The sequence below is a fragment of the Lampetra planeri genome, chromosome 5, assembly GCF_965212315.1.
Source record: "Lampetra planeri chromosome 5, kcLamPlan1.2.h2, whole genome shotgun sequence".
Taxonomy (NCBI): domain Eukaryota; kingdom Metazoa; phylum Chordata; class Hyperoartia; order Petromyzontiformes; family Petromyzontidae; genus Lampetra; species Lampetra planeri.
In genome coordinates, this window is record NC_136111.1 from 12371970 (window position 1) to 12395792 (window position 23823).

Consider the following 23823-nt stretch of genomic DNA (forward strand, 5'->3'; position numbering starts at 1 on the left):
AAATTCCAATCAATTGGTTTTGTATAATTTTGCACAATTGTCTGTTCATTTGTAAAATGGGTGAATTTCAACACTGTTTAGTCACTGGGAATGCGCTCTTCAAAAAACAACCAAGGAAGCCTCATGCGTCCCATCAAGTTGCTCAGTCTGTGACTAAAAAAAGAAATGGAAAAATGTAATGTGTAATCGGTGACAAATTAAGCAAAGATCGTTTCAGTTCATGTAAAAACGTGATCTATTTTATGTGTTGGTGCTCTACATGTGTACATCGGTAGCATTTGCGATGATGTATTTAATTTTACACGTATATTAAAATAATCATTGGCAGTATTGTTGCTCTAGGACTTCTTCTCGCATGGGGTTAAGCTGGAAAAATTTGTTAATACCAGCTGTCGTGCACTTGATGGAAATGTAAGTTTGATTATTTGCTTTCATTTTAAAGTCTACGTAACATAACTGGGGCCTTCACCAACACACACTGACCAGTAGTGAATTATAATCAAATAACCCCCACGACCTGTACGGTGTGCATAGGCCCTCTTCAGTATTTTCACCAGTGCTATTCAATTACATAATTCAATAAATATGTATTAAATTAACAACCTCCTGGGGTATATAATGATCTTGTCTATGACATACCTAAAATATGTATTCATTTTAAATGGTTGTCTTACATAAGATACATAATAATACTGATATGGAAGTCGTTTGGGTTTTGTGCTGTTATTTTGCATGCATTAAATAAGTCTGGCTTAATACAGTTTAAATATTTGCTTTTGGCTGTTTGCTTTAATGTTATGCAGGCCTTATTATTTTACAATACTGTATAATAAACAAATAAGTCACCTTAAATGTTTCAAGTGTTTCCTTTGGAATAAAAATGTACATCGATACCTTACCCACATATGCAATAAGCCCAATGTTTAAAATGGATCTGTTTAAACAACGATTTACCAGTGAGATGAATTGGCTCAATGAAATGCTTGTTCTTTTTGAATTAGAATGTCTGAACAGAGGTGAAATTTATTTGAAATATTAATGGACATTAACATATTTCTTCCGTAAACATATTTCATCCACTGACTATTATGTTTCATGTGTCGACGGTGAACTAGGAAATATTTGTCTATTCTACCTACATCTTTCCACAGGGAATTTATTCAAAATGACAAAAATTAGCTTAATAAAGTATTATCTGTACTAACGCTCTGCATTGTAACAATTGTATTATTGTTAAATAGGATCCAGTTAAAGGCCCGCATGATACAGGTTGAGCATAAGCTGCCACCTGCGTTACTGAAGGGGCTGAAGATCTTCTTCTCTGGCCTGTTCTTCCCAATCCACTGTCTTCGCTTTTTGAACAGGTGAGATGGGTCGGCACTGCAATGAGACACACACTGGTCTCGGTCTAACATGGCAAACAATAACTGTTACCACCATGGCAGATACAACCCATTTTTATAATTCTAAATGTGTCAACCTGCCCAGTAGTTCGACATACCCATTTACAATCAGCTATATTATGAACAAAAGTATTTTTTTTCTTAAAACATTATCATTCAGATGTGACCTGATGCCTGAGATGGCTGAGACTGTCTGGGGCACATCTCATGCTCTGCTAGAATAATAGGTTAGAATCTTGACAACCATTTGTAATTAAACTGGTTTTATTTTCTCAACCAAGTTTTCACTTAATATGGATCACATTTCTATTTTGATTGAAATGTAAACAATACCTCTACAGCAGAGCATGGAGAAGGTTCAGAGAAAGAGGCACGTTCAGGGATTTTAGAGAGTGAGGGTTTTCAGTTTTTGTTATATAACCTTGGCTGTTCTCAACATTCGGTGATAAAAAAAATAACCTGGAGGAATTCTAAAGCTAAAATTGTATTCTTATGACATGACAACAATTTATAATGAGCCAAACTACTTTGATATCTCATCTGAAACAATTCTACCAGTGATCCAACGATATGTCATTTTGGATTTTTTTTGCTGGTCTGGTTGGGAGAATTAATATTTTGACTTAAATAGCTTTGATCCCTTTATCCATAAGCGTGCATAAGCAATATAATTTGTCTCGATTTCCGTGTCAAGTTTCATGGGTTTTCTGTTTTACCAAGTGAGAACTTGCCAAAACAAGATAGTTTTTTGCAACAAGTTATGATATAGTAGGTCAAGTTAATATATTTTTGCTTTACGTGGGGCCTTTTTGGCAAAAATCTGCCACCCAAAGTACCATCACACCTATAAACATAAACAATGTTGTCCTGTTTATAGCTGTTCATAACTAAACTTCGATTGATACATTATTATATGAGTAGGACAAGTGAGGCAGTATGCTGACATTGCTTATTTTATCTATTTTATGTAATGTGCACATTTGTTAATTGCATGTGTCTTTGATTTGTGGCATAGAATTTTGACTCTTTTTCGCTTGCCAGCATGTTTATCATTGGCTGGGATGAACCCATGATCTCGTCTGTGATGAGGGGACAGAACATTTCTGGCATATTCTACATAAAAGGAAAGCGGCAACTCCTACATGAAGACTTTGACGTGGTGGTGGCTCGCAAAAATAAGCTGGTGCAGGAAGAAAAGTAAGTCGTTTTTGTTTCATTCAAATGCACACTACTGTAATTGTGTGTAATTATGAGACTTTTTCGATTTAAAGCTTTCGTGACTGCAGGGATTCATATTATTGGTTCTTTCGGTAAAGTCATGTAGAAGGGAAATAGTTAAATTAAAAAAATTAAACAATAAAATTATCACGACGTTTCGATTGCAACACAAGCAATCATCATCAGGTGTGAAAACCCACAGCAAGACATTTTTTGGAAAAAAAAAAGTCTTAAATTATTTTTTCTTAAAAATAAATATTTTTCTTTTAAAAAAATTCTTGCTGTGGTCTTCACACCTGATGATGATTGCTTCTGTTGCAATCGAAACGTCGTGAGAATTGTATTGTTTATTTTTTTATTGCCCTTCTACGTGACTTTACCGAAAGAACCAATAATTATTGAGGCTGTCGAAAAACTACGTATTAAGTTTGAAGGCTGGTTGAATTCAATTTGGGGCAGTAGGAAAACGCTGGCATGACCTGCACAAAGCACTTGGGATGACCTTTGCACCTGTTTATCTGAAGTAAACCTTAACCACAACAAACACGTTAAATTAAAGTAAATGCCTGTGTATATTACAATTGCTATTTAATAGCATAATCATATTTAATAGCCATTGTAAACAGTCAATGTATACATTTGTAATGCTTAAAATATGCTAATCCACATAATTTCCCAAAGAGTGAAAGCTAGTGAGTTCACGATGCACAATAAATGCCCATGGGCACAAGCCAGTGAATGTGGGTGCATTTTTGAATATGCTAACTTCATCCATGAGACTAATGTTAATTTGAACCTTTTGGGTCACATGCTTAATGGGGTCCTGTGCAGCCTGGTTCTTCATTGAACAGTCACTTGATTAAAATGGCTACTCTCAGCGATTTTAATAAAATAAGAGTATTTTTTTTCAATGATGTGAAATGTGACTAGTTTACCGGTGTGTATACTTATCTATGTTTTTAACCTGGGTGAAATGTTATCATGTGCTTTTGGTTTCTTTGATTTCTCTTGCATCAAAAACGAATTTTTATTTTTAAGGTTAAATATGTTTGTGATATTTAAGAGAGCTAATTGCCTTTTTGATCCTGTGCCCAGGTACCAGGAACTCATTAGATACCTCAAGGTTGTGCTTACGAACAACATGAATGGGTAAGGGAATGCATTGAACAATAATTTGTATAAACATTCTAAGGTTCAATGTGTTTATACATTCTGTTCGTTTGTCTCAGGGCGTCACAATAACGTTTATAAACATGATCTACTGTGCATTTTAGATAAGTGCTGATTTTACATTCATTCTCTATACAAGACCAGTCAAATTGTTCCAAAAAAAGGGGCACAAAGCGAAACTTCTTGAGATGGCTGCCTCCCAGTAGCGCATAGAGTACAATAACACCTCTATTTCTGGAGCTACCTGCCTAGATTGAAACTTCCTATTTTGAATAACTTATAATATTTGTACTATGAGGATGTATTTCCAAACTTCGTAACTTACCATTTCACACTATAAACACTGCATAACTTTCCATACATATTATAAACAGACAATACATAAATATAATATACATGACATAAATCAAAGAAACGGTGTACTGTACAGGCATGTCTCCCTTATTGAGCACTCTTTATACAAGAATTCGCTATCACAAGCAATTTCATTTTAGACTCATTTGTTCGCAAAATGTTCGTTTTTCGAACATTATGGTCGTGTGGGGGGGGGGGGGCTCATGGTTGCCACTAATGAGTGGGTGGCAGAAGGGGGTGGATAGTTGAGTGGGGAGCGGTGGTGTAACAACCACAGCCTGCAGCGTCCTCAAACATCCACAGCCTGCGGCGCCCCCCAACAACCACAGCGTGCGGCGGCCCCAAACAGACTGGTCAAGTAAATCCATACGATCCACTCGCACAGTGTGCGGTGGGCATTCATCCAGCAGTGGATTTAAGCACAAAAAAAACTGCAGTACTAATTCTAGATTTGAAGCTTTCGTGACTGCAAGGATTCATATTCTTAGGTTTTTTCGGTAAAGTCACGTAGGTAAAACATTAAAATTAATAAAAATAAAAAAAAAATCACGACGTTTCGGAGGCAACACAAGCTTCCGTCTTCAGGTGGAACCGTCACAGCCACGACAGCTGTATCAAGTAAATGAGAGATTGCAAGAGCTACCACCTGAAGACGGAAGCTTGTGTTGCCTCCGAAACGTCGTGATTTTTATTTTATTTTACTTTTATTAATTTAAATGTTTTACCTACGTGACTTTACCGAAAAAACCTAAGAATATACAGTACTAATGTAATGGACAGAGCACGGCTCTGCCTCAGGGCAGCAGTGGATAGAGCGCGGCTCTCCCTCAGGGCAGCAGCGGACCGAGCACGGCTCTGCCTCAGGGCAGCAGTGGAGAGAGGTGCGTCTGGCTCCCTCACGGCAGCAGTGGAGAGCAGGGGGGTCCCTCGGCAGCAGTGGAGAGCAGGGGGGTCCCTCAGGGCAGCAGTGGACGGAGCACGGATCTGCCTCACTCTCACTCACCCGTCTCCTCACTCTCACACACCCGTCTGTTGCTCGCAGTCACGTGACGCACTTCAAACAATTCGTGCCGCGTTAATCACAGGCACAGAATAAAATAAATAATGACAGATCTGGGTTATTATATATTAGGATGTTTTCGACAAGCATGGTGCAATTTAAAAAAATAACCTGCTTGTAGGTAATTTTTTTGGTTAAATGTATTTGATGAGTATGCATGAATTTTATTTTGAACTCTGGTTGTTTTTATGCCATTGATTGTCAACTAACTGGAATTAAAACTCGCAACTATACTTTATGATTGTACAGGTTTTAACAGTTAATAAAAACAGTTTTAATTGACGAGCATTTATACTCGTTGGAGTAACTAGACTAAAGTAAAATTTGTTTAAAGGGGGAAAATGTTATTACTGTGTTAAGTGACCATGCGGGGGTGTACAAATGGATATATCTTCCTTATTTGCTTAACTCATCTCCTTGTACCCTCTGCCTGTGATGCAGATTGCATAAGCTACAGTATGAGATCCCAGTGTACCTTTGCAAAATTAACAAGATGTTTGATGCCTTGCGGTGGATGGCATCATCCCCAAAGTGCACCAGCAATCTTCCTCCCACTGTCATCAAGACAATGATCGTTAATGCCTCCGAACTCATCCATGACACAGCGGCTCCAGGTACCCTTGGTTAATGTTTGCTCCTTTGCACAATTGTATCGTTTCTGTATTAGCCGAGTTGCTATCACAAGTGAAGCATGAGCACACTGGGCTAGCAATCCAGAAGTCGCTGGTTCAGTCTTCAAGTGCGACCATTAAAATAATGGGGCAGGGTTTTATTATTGCGGTTTTGTGTGTGTGCGACAAATTAATTTGGAGTGCAATTTGAAATTCATGGGGTTGTATTTTTAATGTTTGCAGCCGTAGCACGCATGAGAGTGGCGCAGATTTTAAGACCGCGAAAGATCCCCACACGCACCTCTCCCTCATTCTGTCTTCGTCTGCCACTGTTTACACTCGTGCTTTCCTTTACAGTTTTTTGGACTTGCGTACTGTGCAGTATAATATTCCTTTATATATTGACTAGCAGAAGTACCCGGCGTTGCCCGGGTGAAAAATATATTTCTTAATAACCTTACATATATACACACCCTCACCACTCACCCTCACCATTCACCCTCACCACTCTCCCTCACCACTCTCCCTGACCACTCATCCTCACCAATCACACCCTCACCAATCACCACTCACCCTCACCACTCACCCTCACCATTCACCCTCACCACTCTCCCTCACCACTCTCCCTCACCACTCATCCTCACCAATCACACCCTCACCAATCACCACTCACCCTCACCACTCACCCTCACCATTCACCCTCACCACTCTCCCTCACCACTCTCCCTCACCACTCATCCTCACCAATCACACCCTCACCAATCACACCCTCACCAATCACCACTCACCCTCAACACTCACCCTCACCACTCACCCTCACCACTCAACCTCCCTTCACCACTCACTAATCACCACTCACAATCGCCACTCACAACCGCCCTCACCATTATATTTTTGCCCCAGTCAACGCCGGATATTTCCCATTCGTAGCAGTTTATATCAACTCTATAACCAACTTATATTAAACAGGAAGCGCGATCCTAAAGTAATTTACAACCTTCGATTAGTCCTTTGTGCGATTCAAAGAATCGATTCCTGGCATGTTGGGGTTTACATTTTGAATGATAGAGTTTCATTTTCATTGGTATGTTATGTTTTAATGTTTTCAGGAGTTTTTAATTACATTTTTGCCCCGGTCAACGCCGGATATTTCCCGTTCGTAGCAGTTTATATCGACTTTAACCAACTTATAGTAAACGGGAATTGTCCGAATCTAAAGGAATCTACAACCTTCGATTCCTTTGCACGATTCAGAGAATCGATTCTTGGCGCGTCGGGTTTAAAAGTAATTACACAGTTGTATTTTCATTGGTATGTAATGTTTTAAAGTTTTCAGAAGATTTTAAATGTATTTTCCCCCCGGGCAACGCCGGGTATATCGAGTTTATACCACAAAGTCGTCGCTTGACACGGGTGGGGTGTCGAGGCCTAGTACCGTGCAGAGCCTCCGGCCTCGCCTAGATTGCCTACCCAGCTGAGGCTGGGTACTGGGGCCGTTACCCCCCCCCCCCCGCGCTACAATAATACTGTCTAATTGCACACATTGGGGTGGGGGGGGGGAGTGAAGAGGACGTGAAACTTTGATGAATTTACCTCAGAGTCGCGTGTTAATGCGTGCGCATATTTTTAACGGGAATTCAAAATGGCGTCCACCCCGCAGCGAAGGCGTCGCTTGCCGTTGCCAGGGGCAACCGCCGTGGGCCGCGCCGGTCGTCGGCCAACGGGCCAATCGCAGCGCTAGGAAAACCAAACGTACCAATCGTGTCTCGCAAATCCCTCACATTTCGTCCAATGAAACTGCGTATGGTCCGGCGACACACAGACACACACACAGACAGACAGACAGATTTGCGATTTTATATATATAGATATTTGCATTTGACATGTATTTATGTTAATTCTTTTAAAAGGTTAATTTTATAACAATCATACTATATAATGGTGGTTTTCGACCTTTTTTGACTACTGTACCCATTATTGAATTTTGTTTCAACTGACTACTCCTTGCATGACCCAACATGGTTCTGAGAAATAAATGTATGAATAATGAATGTCAGTATTTTAACCAATTAACCATTTTGTGAGGCATCCTAACTAGCTATCAACTGCAAGTGAATAAAAAATGCAATGGACGCTCTGCATGCACAACGTAATTTGCTCGCACTTGCTGGTTACTCTTGGAAACCCAAATTGTCTATGATCAATCGGTCTAGAAAGGTATTTTATATCATTCTAGGTTACCATATGGATTAATATTTTATTGTCGTTTATCTTGGCGTATTCTTACATTATTATTTGCCAATGATTCTAATGTTACCAATATAGGTAATTTTTGGTCTGTCTGCGTGTCTGTCTATATGCGCGGGTACCTTGAGACGTTTTTAACTGACAAACTGTGGGGTTTACATATCAAAAAAGTACACTGATACCACGCCGTATGGCCCGGGACGAAAAAGCTCTTTGTATTTCACATCTGTCAAGTTTAAAGTAGTTAAATTAACAATGCATTCCCTTTTATAAGCACGGGGTGGTGCCAGAGCACGCATCTGCGCATGTGTAGTGGGTTTGTATGGAGACGGAGTCTTCTTAGGAGGCAACACGTATCCTAATATAAACACCCAGGTCTGTCATTCTGTCATTGTGACTAACACGGCACGGATTGGTTGAAGTGCGTCACGTGACCGGGACCAAGCAGCCAACCAGAGGTGTGCCCCTCACAAACATGTACGCCCCTGAACAGGCACGTGTGGGATGACGTCCCCGACGCGCATGTATGGGCGGTGACGTCAGCTCTCTTTCACAACGCCTCAGCCGCGTTCGTGTGTAAAGACGTCACGCCTCCAACCACGACACGCGCACAGCCTGCGGTGGGCCTTCATCCAGCAGTGCATTTGAACACAAAAAATTAACCCGTAAAAACAAAGTTTTTCACTATATATCCTTTATATGCGTGGCGGCTAGAGTCCTCTCGTCCTCTGGCTTGAGATGGCTGCCACCTATGGGTCAGATGATTGTCTGACAGCATTAAGCAATTGGTAATTAAATATTTTTAAAAAATTCCCTAAACAGTGTAAAATTTTGGAAAAAAAATTTCACGAAAATTAATTGTCACGCACAACGAGTCTGTGGAAAATGTCAGCTCGATTGGATCACGGGAAGTGGGTTAAAAAACGACCGAAAGATTTGCACGGTCCTAAGCAAGCACGCAAGCAAGCAAGTGAACTTAATATAAAGGATTTAAAAAGTACAGCACTCATGCACAGTGCTGACTTTTTCCATTATGAAAGTCAAATAATATAACAAACACACAGTTCTGTGTGTCATTCTGTCTGTCATTGTCACTAACGCGTAAACTTGCCAAAATATTTATATAGAAGAAACTAGGTTGTTTATAACAGTAATAACGGTAACACCAGGTCCCTAACACGATGGGGTATTGGCCCCTTCTACCCACAACCTAAGGAGGTACAGCCTCCAGGCTAACGTGCCCTAACCACTGGGACTAACCACTCTTCGGCCTTCCGGCTAGCGGGACCGAGGGGAGGCTGACCCGACCCAGCCAAGGTCCTCGGGTCTCGACCGCTGGCCCACACAGACCTGGCCCTGAGAAGGACGTCGGGTCGGGGGATCCTCGGGGTCCTAGGCTATTGACCACTGGCCTCACTGAGCCCCGGCCCTTATAAGGGCGACGGGGCTTGGGGTCCAGGGTCCTATCTTCAGGTGGGCTTCTGGGTCCTTCGGTTTGAGACGGATTGACTCGAGCCGCTTTGGGGTCCGGCTTTTATGGGGCTCCCAGGGTCACTCCTCCCCTGGTCTCGCCCATCATCTGGAACCTCCTGGAGGGACCTGGATTGTTGCGCAATCCCCCCCAGCCCCCCACCCGGGGGCCTGGGGTGTCCTCCGGTTCACAACCGTCCCCCCAGGTTGCCTGACCCACGAGTCCTACTTGGCACAGGCCGAACTCGCTATTGCCCCCTGTTGGCCCCTGACTGGAGGGACCTGCTCAACCATAGTGGTGGCGGCGTACTACGCCCAACAATTACCCACCAAACATGCGCGAGAAAGCCGGGTCCGTGGTGGTCGTTGCCCTAGCAATGCATACACGCAATCGGTGTGGGGGGAATTCTCATTTGCGTAAAAAATACATAAGGCGGAGGTAAATAGTTGACAGTGTGATATCCTCGTCTCAATATGTGCACTTATAGTCCGTAGATAATATTATTGTAGGGCAGGGCGATGGTGGGGTGGGTAGCAGCCCAGCCTGCAAAGGTGCCACCTCGGCTAGCTGGACAATCTAGGCAAGGCCGGGGAGCTCTGCACGGGACTAGGCTTCACCACTACACTCTGTGAAGTTAGTGTTATAGAGTTGATATCTAGTATAGAGTCGGTTTCTATGACTAGAGTAGGTACATACTACTGTAGAGTTTGTAGTTACTGCTACTATAGAGCGGGCATGGGGGGGGTATAGCAGCCCCACCCCAGCCAGCCAAGGTGCCACCTTGGCCGGCTGGGCAATCTAGGCAAGGCCAGGGGCTCTCCGCGGGACTAGGCCTCACCACGCCACTCTGTACTTATTATAGAGTCGATATATACTATTATAGAGTTGGTAGATACTACTGTAGAGTCAGGAGATGCTACTGCAGAGTCAGTAGATGCTACTGTAGAGTCAGTAGATGCTGCTATAAAGTAAGCAGATACTGCTATAGGGTTGGTCGTTACGACTATAGTCAGTGGATACTACTATAGTCATTAGATACTACTTTAGAGTCAGTATTCACTACTATAGAGTTAGTTGATACTACTATAGGGTCAGTAGATACTATTATAGAGTCAGAAGTTACTACTATAGAGTTAGTTACTACTGTAGTGTTCTTCACGGAGGTGCACACTTTGACTTGGAGGCAACACGTTTATTACAAGACCCCAACAGGGCTACTACATGAACGTACACACGCTAACTAGACCCCAACAGGGTCATTACAGTAGCATTCTTGTGACAGTGGCTGGCGCGAACACCATAGTGACACCATTAACGTCACTACGCTACTCTAGTCAGGGGATACTACTGTAGTGAGTTCAACTGAGTCGCACACTTAGACTTGAAGGCAGCGCATTTATTTAGTTCCAACACACGGGGTAAACCTTCCCCTTAAGACGATAACAACCTAGGGTGGTGACCACCTGGCTAACTACACTAGTTAAGGTAACTGGTAACTACGGACCAGGGACCAACAGCATACTGCCCGGGTCCACGTGCTGGAATACTCGGAGGACGGAGATCGTAGACGAAGGGTTTCCTTACCGGGATGAACAACCTCGATCCCTCGCGGGACTTGACTTATATTCTTTGCGGTGAGGCCGTTTCTGCCTTTGGCCACGCCCTCCTTCCAGAACTATCGGGAAGAACCTGGGATCCAATCACGTGACCCTCCTAGCCCCCTCTTGGGGGCCCCCCTGTCATCTCAACCAGTTACGTGTCCTCCCGAGACAACCAGAGTGCCATGGCCTCACATGACCTTCCCCTTAGGTCGGCACACACACACCGTGCCCCTCTAGGGCCGGTACTGCACCCACAGCATGGTGAAATCCAGCGATGTCACTCCACTACTGTAGAGTTTGGTAGATACTGTTATGTAGTCAGATACTACTACAGTCAGTATATACTGCTGTTGAGTTGGTATATACTACTATAGAGTCAGCAGATATTACTTTAAAGTTAAAAGTTACTACTATAGTCAGTTGATACTACTATAGTTATTAGATACTACTGTAGAGTCGGTATATACTACTATAGAGTTGGTTGATTCCACTGTAATGTAGCTCTCAGACACCGTCTTGTCTTCTGTATATTTATTATGAATGAAGTCCACTGACAACTCAACAAGTAACCGCGAGTGACTCTGTACACTTGGGTAGTGAGACAACTCTATTCAGAGACAGCATAGCTTCTTGTCTCAAGACAACTCGCAGACGATGGAGACGACCTGATCCAAGGTGACGACGACGGTTTCCCACAGCAAACAGCCCACAGCTCCGGCTCGCGCTGGTTCTTATCCTCGCTCGGTCCGGCCACGCCCTTATTCCCGAATTATCCTCGCCGCTCCTTACAACATTCGATGTCCTTCTGATTTTTTGTGTATGCCAGCAATCTGTTTTATCCATGCCTTCACAGCATCCCGTGAGAAGGCATCTTTGTTTCTCAGTCTCGCACTGAGAATAATTTTTCTCAATGAAGAACTCAAAAATGACGTGAGTCCTAAAATATACGTAATTTCTCTTCGCGGAACTGTTCATTCATTCATCAATGCCTATTCTGGATAGCAATTTCAATTCATACTTTAAATACAGCTTGACCTGATACAAACTTGAATATAAATATTTTATTTAAATTCAAATTTCCATAACTAAGCCATGTTTTTGGACATGTTTCCAGGCATTATCGGTTTTTGCACGTTTATTATAGGTGGTGTGCATGTTTGGACATTCCTGCTGATTACATAAATGCAGTGATTTTTGTGAACAAGTTTAACGAAGTATCTTGAGATTCTCAAGCCAAACACATGCTGTTAGCGAGTAAGCTAAAGATCAGCTTTTACATCCAGAAATGTATTCCTTTTATTCAAGTGCTGTGAAGTTGCGCTGCCCCCCCCTCTGCTCACATAAACAGTGGTTTGTTGAATTACTCTTTGCCTTAGCAGGAGGCTGCCATTATAAGGCATTTATCTTATCACCTCACAGTGATATGTGAAGCTGTAAATATACAATGCATTACTGGGTTATGATGAAACACTGGCCAATGCAATATGACAGTTTTGTGTACAGAGCTTTGTTTCCCAGTTAAGTATATGACTAGCATTAACGTTACCTGTTGAGTGCTTTACTGCATGTCTCTATTTTCCCCATACAGATTAACTCCCTGGTAGTGCTGGTCAAGTTGCTGTGTACCCCTCCAACCCCAGCAGGTACTCAATGTGCACACATTCAAGCCCTCGGATGTCCACCACCAGAGCTGTTTGAGGCAAGTCACACCTATCCGTGTCAATTCGTACCCAAGCAAGGTCATGACTAATCGCGGTCACAGTTCCTTCTCACTCGTGTAGATTTTGAGTGGAATATGATTTCAGTAGTTTAGAAGATATGTCCAATCTGCCTGTTTACTGTGCCACTTTTCAATTATCCTGGCTGCTGACACTCACATGCCATAATAAATTCTACCTGCAGCTGTTGCACACTCGGCACCCAATCTCCTGAGTCTGCTTCTATAGTTTTTGCCCCCCATTGGTTGTATTTCATGTCAGTGTTGGCAATCCTCCAGGTGCGCACCCCAATGCCTTTCTGTTTGTCTCTTTCTATCTTCCTTTACATTATCTTGCATCATGGTTCTCCAACTATTTTCCAGCAAACCACAATAAATTGGCATGTGCTGGCAGTACATGCGGTGTCATTAATAAGGTCATGACATCCTAATGTCTACATTTTACCATGAACATGTACCTCCACTCCAAGTTCTTCATCTGTCTCTTATTTATCTTGCTTTTGTTTCCCTATATCTGTATCCCTTTGTCTCGGTGCGCTATATCTCCCGGCAGTCTACTTCAAAAGTTAAACACCCCTCAATTGTGCAATCTCTGCAGTGCCTTTCATTGTATTTTTGTTCACAAATGTGGTAGGGGTTTATGCAGCTGTTTTGTATGACTCCAGCTTGTCTTCCATGGCTTATCACCGATTTAGTAATGTACTCAATACCGCATTTTGTATACTGCCTGATCTCTGTTAACTCCGCATTATGGAAAAATCGCGTTATAATATATATAATAATATTGAGTAAAGCACAGCCCACAATAACACGTGAGATGCTTATGCAGGCTGAACAAAGACGGGCGCGTGGGTAGCATCCAGCAGCATCCCGCTTTGTGTGATAGTACGCCGAGGCAATTGTACAACCGCTTATTCCTACTCGCGTGACGTAGGTCTGTTCACTCAATCACGTTATATCCATTTCACATCCGCGTTATTAAAAACATTTTCCCTAATCTATTCATCGCGTTATATCCAATTCGCGATATGAAAACATGCTTTATAAAAGAACAGACTATTTATGTTCTCCTTATTGTTTTATCATAATTACGTGCAATTGATGCAAGTTTACTCTTTTACACTAAGCATGGTTGCTTCAGTTGTTAAGAAGACCATGCACATTTGCTGCAGAATTTTACAAAAGTTATCATGCAAAATGGGGAGGGTATCCCCAATGCGGTTTGCCCAGAAAATGTATTACTATTTTATTTTGAAAGTCATTGCTGCATTCATGGTTAATCAGCATTTTAGCTCATTAAAGGTAATTTACCAGTGTGAATTGTAATGTACTGTTGTAAGTTTGATCTGCAATGGCAAGGGCAGTTGGTGAGTGAATTGTTCTGATGTTGTTCTCTCCCCTAATACATGCATGCAGAAGTCCCATGCTATTGAAGGCCTGAATGAAGGAAATACACACATCCCCTCCATCCCAAATGCCTTCTCATCACTGGTAGAAATTTTACCTTTACTTATACAGTTTCAGATTTTACTGCCCAAAAGTACATTTTCCTCCTGAATATATATTCTGCATTGATATTAATCACGTACATTCGATCCTCATTTGGCAGGCTGGCTGCGTTATCATCGCTACACACGTTATTGTCCAGAACTTCTCCTTGCAACTGTTGAGGCCTGACAACTTTTGGAACCTGTTGCTAGCCTATGGGGTATGTTTTTTCTGAATACTCTTGAGCATATTCATTGAGCCAAAGCACTGATAATGTTTCTTTTGAATAACCACAATCCTATTTTCATCATGCTATTTTGTTGATGTAATTTTGCTAAGATGGCAGCAGAATACTATTTGTATCTACAAGTTTATCTAGAAAGATTTGTTTGTTGCACACGGAGTAGAATCCTGGGTGACTCAGAATATTGAGGTCGAGCAATTACAGCAAAACATCAGCAGAAGTTTAACATTTCAGAAAACCAATGTTAGCCATTAAAGGCAAGAAATACTTGTGATTATAAAAAAAAATAGCAACTGTATTGATGGTAGAAACATCGGTGACAATCACTCGTCTCATAACTCGTTTTTTGGAGGGCACTGCCAAATGTTTACAGGGGGTGATAAATACTAACGTTTATTTAATTGCATAATTTACAGATCATTTTTAATATTTAGACTGCCAGCACACAACGGCCCTACAGTTGCAAACAACCTCGTGGGATCTTTAGCGTCCAGTGTAGAATAGACGGCGCATACTATTGTCATGGTCAATACGCCCACAGTATTGATCAGGGTGGCCTCTGAATTCAGACAGTGATCATCTGCAACAAGTTTCAATTGTGCTACCGCTAGGCCATGTCATTATAATGATGTAGTTTGGTGCTTTTGCTCACTTCTATAACATTGACAAGGATGTAAATAAATAAGTCAATTGTTTATTTTCAATTTAACCATTATGGTAATTGATCTTATCGTTATACTAGCCTTTGTAGACTGAAAAATCATTAAACCTAAGTAGAAATTGATGTAGTTATCCAAGTGCTCACAAACCAAAGCCTTAGATAATAAGCAAGATATATTCTTGGAATTGCATTGAGATAAACACGGAGTAGAGAACATGTACTGTTCAATAACATCTAACGGTTAAAAAAAAGGTAGGCCTGGGCAGCACACGTCACTAGAAAGATTGATCGATCAAGAATAATAATGGAGTGGCAGCAAAGGAATTCAACTTGTCTGAGAGCACATCTATCGAGGAGATGTCACTTTAAAATCACCTTATGTGCAGGTGGTGGGTGGACTATTACATTGCAGGATAGTTATCGATGATGGCGGCTTGGGTACACCTTAATCCATGAAGCAGTGGATTGACCATGGTTGATGAAAATTATGGTGAAAAATTTAAACTTAGATGGGATTTCTAATAGCTTTCCTGGGAACATAAGCTACTTCGTTGCATGACCTAGAACTGGCATGCAGAATACCTATCAACTAAGAATTGTGTCTTTGGGATATAACTTAGAAAACCTGAGCTGGTTCTGAAATTGCAGTGTTGTGACTTGTAATAAGTAAAAAGAATAATGAAGAAACTTGTTATATTTCCACAGCCAAACATGTGGGCAGTGGAGTTTCTGCTTTCCTCCATCCGACATTGCCTCAAGTGGACCTTTGTTGATGATATGAAAAACTTCGCCTACCATGAGGGGATAGTCGAGAGGTGATGCTCATTCCATTGCACATTGGGCTGACTTTGTGCTGTTGTGGTGCTTTATGGATTAAAGCGTATATATATGCAGAGTGCTTATGTAAATATTGTCTCCACATGTAAATATAAACTATGATCGTTCTCCACAACAATGTAAATTACTTCGCATACAATATAGATTTTTTTTAAGTGAGCATGGCTCTATTATTTATATGGAGTGCTTTTGACAAAGCAGGTATCCCCTACTATAACTTTACACATTGTTGTTTTCCGCATGTATGTTGCTGATGAATCAGGGAACATTTGTTTATAAGTTTAATGTTACGCATGTGCCTTTCTTGAAAAAAAATGACAAACATTTTTCATGCAATCTAGATTTTAAGCTTTCGTGACTGCAGGTTCTTTCGGTAAAGTCACGTAGGTAGGAAATTAAAATAAATTGCGACGTTTCGATTGCAACACAAGCAATCATCATCAGGTGGGAAAAAACACAGCAAGAACATTTTTTTGCTGTGATTTATTTTATACCTACGTGACTTTACCGAAAGAACCAAAGAGTTTTTTTCGTGCAATTTTAAACTCGGAATCCACGCGGTGGAAAGGTATTATTTTGTGATGTAATACTGTATTGTACACGCATAGCATTTCCCAGGAACGCATTTGTGCATCCATAATATATAGTGCGGGATTCCTGTAATATCCGTTTTACAACTTTGACTGACGATGAGACTGAGAAAGTCAAAACAAGTCCATAGTGCTGCTAGATTATTTTTGCCTGGAAAGCCAATAGGCCGATTGACTAAAACATGTTTTGACATTGCTTGAACTTGCTAATGTGCTTTTCTAACGTGCTCTGTTCTGTTTACCTGCAACCATTCTGGACCATGCCGGTTGAAGTCATAATTTGCCACATACAGTCCTGTAAATCATGCCAAATTAAGCTACGCAGAATTTTTTTTCACGTAAAATGTTATCGTCATTTTGTGTTTGTAAATGTGTCCAGCAGCTATAATTGTCAACCGAATACTATTCAAAAATACAATTATATTCATCTTCTTGGTTCTTTCGGTAAAGTCACCTAGAAGGGAAGTAATAAAATAATAAAAATAAAACAATAAAATAATTCTCACGACGTTTCGGCCACAACGCAAGCAGCCGTCCTCAGGTGAAGAACAGGTCTGTCGGAAAGACAGCGTATGAATGAACACCACCACGCTTGGCAGCGTATATTTTAAGCTGAGTTGGAGGGGAAAGAGCGCCTTGACAAAGGAATTTGCATATCAAGAGGAATTTAGCATATTTATGGAAAATGCAGATATGGGATTAGTCACTACTTTTGGAATGCGTAGGAGGTGGGCGGGGGGTTTCAAAGTCATATTATGCCCGTGCATTATGCAGTATGCAGGATTAGCAGCAACAAAGGGAGGGAGTAGGGTTAGCTTAATAAAGGGAAGGAATGTTAATAGTATGGAGCTGCAGCAGCTAAACCACCACGTAAAAAACTAAAATATAAACTACATCTGTGTCATAAAGATACTAAATATACTCTCCAATAAGCTGAGCTACTAACAGTACGTGACTTTATCGAAAGAACCAAGAAGATGAATCCCTGCAGTCACGAAAGCTTTAAATCGAAAAATGCAATTATATTGTACATCTATCCACATAATGATCCTGAAAGTGAATTATTTTGGACCAGTTTCTAAAAAGAAAAAAAGATTGGGTACATTTCTTCTGCTAAATAATTAATCTTTGGGGAAAAAGTCCAATGTTTCGCACCTGAACTCTGCTTCATCTGCTGGATTGCTGACAGGTTGGCTGTGCAGCACCGTCAACAAATTTGTGCTCTGACTGACTTGTTCAGGAAGGTCGACCATGCAGAGTTCAACCACCTTGGCATTTACTTTTCAAGCCTACTCTTCTTCTTCATAATGAGGTAAGTGGTACTGAAGCAGTTTTTTGCACAAAAACCGGTGGTGAGAAAGACAATGTTTTACTTGTACCATTGTCTTTCACGCCATCATGTATACGCTTATGAAAGAGCCTCTGCATGACGTCATATGTCGCCATCATGCGATGCATAAATTGCGTGAACTCCTGTTTATCAGTTGATTTTATTACACCGTCTCTGGTAGATACCTACTCAGGCGTGTTCCCTCTTCTGACTGCCACTCTTATGAGTCTTGACTTGTGGCCATCCATTCTAGGGACGTGTCCTACTCAAGCCCACTTAACTGTTCTCAAGTCAATGTGTTTTATTTTATTACCATGTGATCTCAAGTGTAATTCCAAGCATGCACTTCTCCACAATTGGGAAGTGTTCCTGATCCGTATGTCATAGCAGTGCACCAACTAAAAACATTCTACTGTAGGCATATAGGTATATGTTGTTTTTAAACACTTTATAACTGAGGTTGAATTATTACATTTGTTTACTCTTTCTCAAGATGATCTGGTAAAGTTGATTTAATATGAATTGCATTTTATTTTTAATTTTGCCCTCCTGTTAGAAATCCTCCTTTTAGATAACCAGGGTTGTGGTACTGCAGTCAGAGTGAACCTTATGGTGTGACCCTGGGGTCCCGAATAAACGGAAGTAAAAAATTTAATATATTTATTTTTGGCGACTCCGTCCCACCGCGCACATAAACGCCGCGACCCACCGGGCGCGGATCATTCTGTTGTCATGTCATCCAAGCGCAGCGAGGACAAATGCGCAGAAGAAACAAAACTTTGATTAGTGTATCGTGTAGAGCTCGTCGAGAGGAATAGATTGCCGTATCGTTCGCCTTCAACAGACATGAAATTACGTCGCAATGCAGTTTTTGCGAGAGCCAGGGGCTTATGGGACCCGCCATGAGGTTCAAATGCTCGGTTAATCAAATCGTTATCAGAGGTTGACTCCACCAAATGTTCCATCCATGGTTCATGATTTTACATTGTAAACATTTATGCAAAGTGACAATGGAAATCCTATGGAGGTGTACTCCCCATCAAGCAGATTTTCCACTACTGGTTCAGGACCTCCCATGGAGAAGAGCACCACTTCACACTCATATCAGTAGGAGGATATTGGCTCTTTGAGTTTCACAGTAAATAACTGGTGGCCAAACCTCAACTCACAACCTGCATGGGCTGCTGAGCATTTCAAGTGCAGCTCGATGGAGATGCAGCATTTGTTTTTACTTTTCAATGCAACCTAATTAGAAACGGGAAGAATCTACATAAAGGGAGCGGCAACCTGAAGACTTGCCCCTGGCAGTGAAGGCAAACATGAGATCTCCCATGGTACTGCCACATTTCTAAATTCAAAAACTACACAGCCAGCTTAGCCCCCAGTGAATTGGCCGTGTGGTCACCGTTTGGCTCTTGTAGCTCTCGGCTGTATGAAGATATGGTTTGCGATTCATAGTGTCAGAAAGTGTGGCCACCCGTTATGTATAAGATTAAAAATATTTAAATTGGACAATTGTTAAAATAATCAAAAGACATCACAAATTAAAATTCTCAAAAAGCAACTACAATACTTAAGCGTTTTTTTATATTAAACTAGAAGTCAGTCCTCAAAATTATGGATTTTACAAAGCACATGATAGATTTAAGGTCCAGGTATTGAATTTCACAATGCAAACAAGTACAGTTGTGAGATTTTTTCAATATTTGCAGATAAATATCTCTCATTCAGCCCTCATTCAATCATTTCTACATGTAATTGATTCTCATTATTACCTTAATTACTTATACTTATCAATCTTAATGTACTCAAACCTCTCATTCACTCCTCATTCATGCATTCATTTATTCTCATTCAATAATTCACATCTCATTCATTCTCATTCCTACCTCAATCACTCATTCCTCGCATTAATTCTTACCTCATTCAGGCACTCATTCCTATATTACCTTGTACAGTGTTTCTCATTCTTACCTTATTCAATCAATAATTTTTATCCAGTACCACCCACCAGGATTACTGAGGCTCTCCTATGACTTCCTGGCCCAGCTGTTGCTATGAACACCATTGCTAGGGACACCGTTGCTTGGGAAACTGTTGTTAGGGACGTTTGTCACGAGGCTGACTGTTGGTCCTCGCAGCCAGGACAGACATTTGCTTTCATAATGCACAAGCTCGTTAGCATAGCGGGGTTTTCTGTTTTGTAGTCCACTTTGTGCTTTTGTTTTTGGTTCATAATTCGGCACGTGCAACCAACGGGTTTTCGAACGATACCAAATTTGGGGCCCGTAGCAGCTAAGAAAAAAAAGTGGATTTGTATCAAGTTTTAAAAGTTTGTACAAACTAACAAGGGGTGAGATTGTATTCACATAGAAGATAGTTACTCAGAATATATGCCTCGTATATAAATTGTTCTCCCCGTTATATCATAAGTTTCCATCACTCGTGTCCATTATCCACGTATCCATAACCCTTGTGCTCTCCATTACCTTATTCGCGCATTTTTTTATTAATTTTGGATATCATGTTTTCTTATCTTTTATAAAAAAAAAAAATTCACGTCAATTTAACGCATCTTATCTGGATTTTGCCCAGTAAGTATCATCTATTTTTAATAGTCTGTGATTAAATGTTTATAATTGTTATAAATGTAAAGTTGCACATGTTAAATATGAAATATTAATCATAATACAGTTAATGGTTTTTATAACCCATCCATGAAATGTGTATGACGTCTTGGTGTTCATATTCTTTGGGTCTTTCCGTAAAGGCACGTAAATAGAAAAGATATATAAAAATAATAACAATATCACGCACGACGTTTCGATCGCATCACAAGCAATCGTCATCACGTGAAAAAATATAGCGGGAGAGCTGCAGGGGCAGGACGTTATAAACGGTTGATGGGTGTAGCCCAAGGGTAAGTGGGCAGAGCTAGAGATGAAATTTGCATATAAATGCAAGATCTGAGAGCTGAGCCATACCCACGACGACGAACCTGTGTGGGTGGCCATTGTATTGTGAGAGATTAGAATGTCAATGTAAGAAATTTGCATGTAAATGTAAAATCGGAGAGCTCGCCCAAGAGCCAGTCTTGATGTTACATTGCATTTCTGTTCCTGAATGTTTGGGGGCTTTCTAAAATGTTTTCTCTTTTAAAAGGAACACTTCCACTGAACTAGAAAAGGAAAATGTCAAAAAATGGATGGTGTCCACGGTAATATGCAAAAAAAATCACTGTTTTGCCTATTATATTTAAGAAAAACTAAGGAAATAAAAGCGGGGTTTTTTTGACAGTTAACAGAGAAGGGAAGGTTGTAAAATGCTTTAATTCCAATTACAAATTTACTGCATTGTCCATTTTAATTGTTAGGACTACATGTAATTCTGTTGATGATTGTGTTATTAGGAGCTCAATTCTTGCTACTTTGTACTTAACACATTTCAGGCCAGTAAATTATGAGTGGTGCATCTTTCACTTTTATGTGCCCTGTTACAATATAACAGAGTTTTAAACCAGTGCAGTACTTCCAACTCTCACTGCTGGCAGTGGGTGTCAAATATGATTTACAAATAGCCCTGGCTTGCCACATGAACACACCTTGTCACTGAAATAAAAGTCCGTTACAGAGAGATGTGGTTGCATTTAGTTAGATGCTTTATATAACCAACTTGTATTTGTATTAATTTTGTTTTGAGTCACGGCATAATCGTATAATATAACTCAATGGCCACAGTTGGAAGGTTGTCACAGTTCATATGGTTCAAGTGGCAATCCTTTCAGTGCTATTGAAATTGGAATATTTATTTCTGAAGCCAATTTCAGATGTGTCAAGCTTGGGTGGGGTCATGGGTAATTTTAGGCAAAATTTAGCTTGGTCCAGTTTGAGAATGGTACCGTATCTTATGATCCACACATAAACATCATTTATCTGACATGAGCAACATTCTACATAGTTTCTAAGTACATATTTATCACTAAAAGGCATGTAATGATTCAACCCTCTTCAAATGAGTTGTTACAATTCAGGATTGCCATTCATCCTAATAATCCATTGCTTTTAGTCTTGTATTATCTTTCTTATGTTATACCTTGTTTTGTACGTGGTCTAAGATGCAATTCACATATAATTTGAATTAAAAGTACAGTGAATAGTCTCATGCAGCAATCCCTCGCCAACCGCGGAAGTAGGTTTCCTGGAAAAGGTCACGGTAGGCATATCCTCGGTTGGTAAAGTATCATAATAAAATATAAACATTAAATTAACTTTCTATTCTTTAATATTGGGGGTAGAAGTTAATGATTATGACAATGAGATGATGGGGGAAGGGTGGTTAGAAGGAGGTGCTCAGTCCACAACAAATAGAAGCAAAATATGTGGTTGCGATAATCACAACAAATCGGATGGCTGATAAGCTACCACACAGCGCCACGGATTGCCCGGTGGCTCAGGGGAGAACCGCGGCCCCGCAAAATTTGTAGATGCATGTTGTGGATATTCAAAATTGCCAGGCCGCGTTTGGCGAGGGATTGCTGTACAGATAATGCACCGTGTGTACATGAATTCCGCAGTTGGCAAGTCCACAGTTGCCGAGGGATTGCTGTACACGCCATTCTATGAAAGTATCATGAGCATACGAATCTATTTAAATAAACAAATTGTTCCATACCTAAGCATTAGATTCTGCAGTGTAAAGACAAAATGTGTATTCAAATACAAAAAAGACAGGATTTTTTTTTTATCCTGTGGGTAATTAATCGATAAGTAAGAGATGTGACTTGCCTTCCCTGCCGTTGAAATAATGGACTGTTTTGTGTCCCTGTGTGTCTGCATCCAGGTGATTCCAACGTTGGTTCGTTTAAATACGCAAGAGAGCATTGAGCTGCAAAAAGCAGTTTGGCATTTTTTAAACCAACCCAGCTAATGAACGAATAATGAATGCTGCACCAATCATCGCACTTCCAAACCATGTGAACATTTTGGTGTTTTGTTAGATTTTTGTATTGCAACAAATGGTTTGGTAAACAAACGTGGTATAGTTCCACCCAATGACTTGTTCGGTTGTAGTTTGCAGCACGTGATTTATTTTTATACTGTTGACTTTCACATGTTTGCCATAATTGTTACGTAACTTTAACAGTGTTTCTGTGGTTTACATGTTTCCCAGATGTTTGATTTTTTTTCCCCAAAAATTCTTAATTGTGACCACAATATTGTCAAGTTATTGGACTTCTGCTTTTCTTCTTTACTTTGGAGTGTGTGCATTGCTTAGAATTAAGGTAAATGTGACATAACCAGCCACCCTCTCAGCCATATTCTGTGCTAACTGTGGTGGCTTATCTTGCCGAGGACGTGGCAAATAAAATAAATATTGAAGCTTCTGTTGAAGCGAAGCAACAATTCTTGATTTTAAAAAGGTTATATAATAAAGAGCGAAAAGATAATTAAATAACCCTGGTTTCACTTTTCTATTGCCATTTATTCTCCCGTTCATAACATGACAGGTTCAAGTTCATGGGTTTTTGTCATCGTGTTGCCATATCACGAAATAACCTTTCTCGAATTATGTATTCATTATGTGCAGTGCTTATTAACAGAATGGCAAGTGTTATTTAAGGTTGCAATGATTATGTATGTTGAACTTTTGCACTACGTAGCCAACCGTGCTAATCGGAGGTTCGATTAGTGGACACCAGAAACGTTTTACACATGGCACACCACGGGAATGGGAGTACAGACAAGGAAAAAGATATAAAAATGTCATGCTCGTGTTCAATGGACTGCATTTGAATAACTTAAGTAATCATCCATATTGCAAA

At 40.6% G+C, this 23823-nt stretch overlaps 1 protein-coding gene across 2 annotated transcripts; it reads left to right on the forward strand.

Annotated features, from left to right (window-relative positions):
• Window positions 1-244: 244 nt before the first annotated feature.
• LOC144718873 (uncharacterized) lies at window positions 245-23456 on the forward strand. Of its 2 annotated transcripts, none has more exons than XM_078594453.1 (13): window positions 245-411; window positions 1242-1364; window positions 2445-2600; window positions 3717-3770; window positions 5647-5819; window positions 11989-12065; window positions 12724-12834; window positions 14269-14343; window positions 14462-14560; window positions 15951-16060; window positions 17913-17984; window positions 21165-21219; window positions 22842-23456. In XM_078594453.1, the coding sequence occupies exons 1-13, from the start codon at window positions 356-358 to the stop codon at window positions 22926-22928; spliced, it is 1248 nt and encodes a 415-aa protein (XP_078450579.1). In that variant the 5' UTR covers window positions 245-355; the 3' UTR covers window positions 22929-23456. The 2 variants fall into 2 exon arrangements, with proteins under 2 accessions (XP_078450579.1, XP_078450578.1); XM_078594452.1 differs by having other exon boundaries at window positions 248-411; window positions 17862-17984.
• Window positions 23457-23823: the final 367 nt, after the last annotated feature.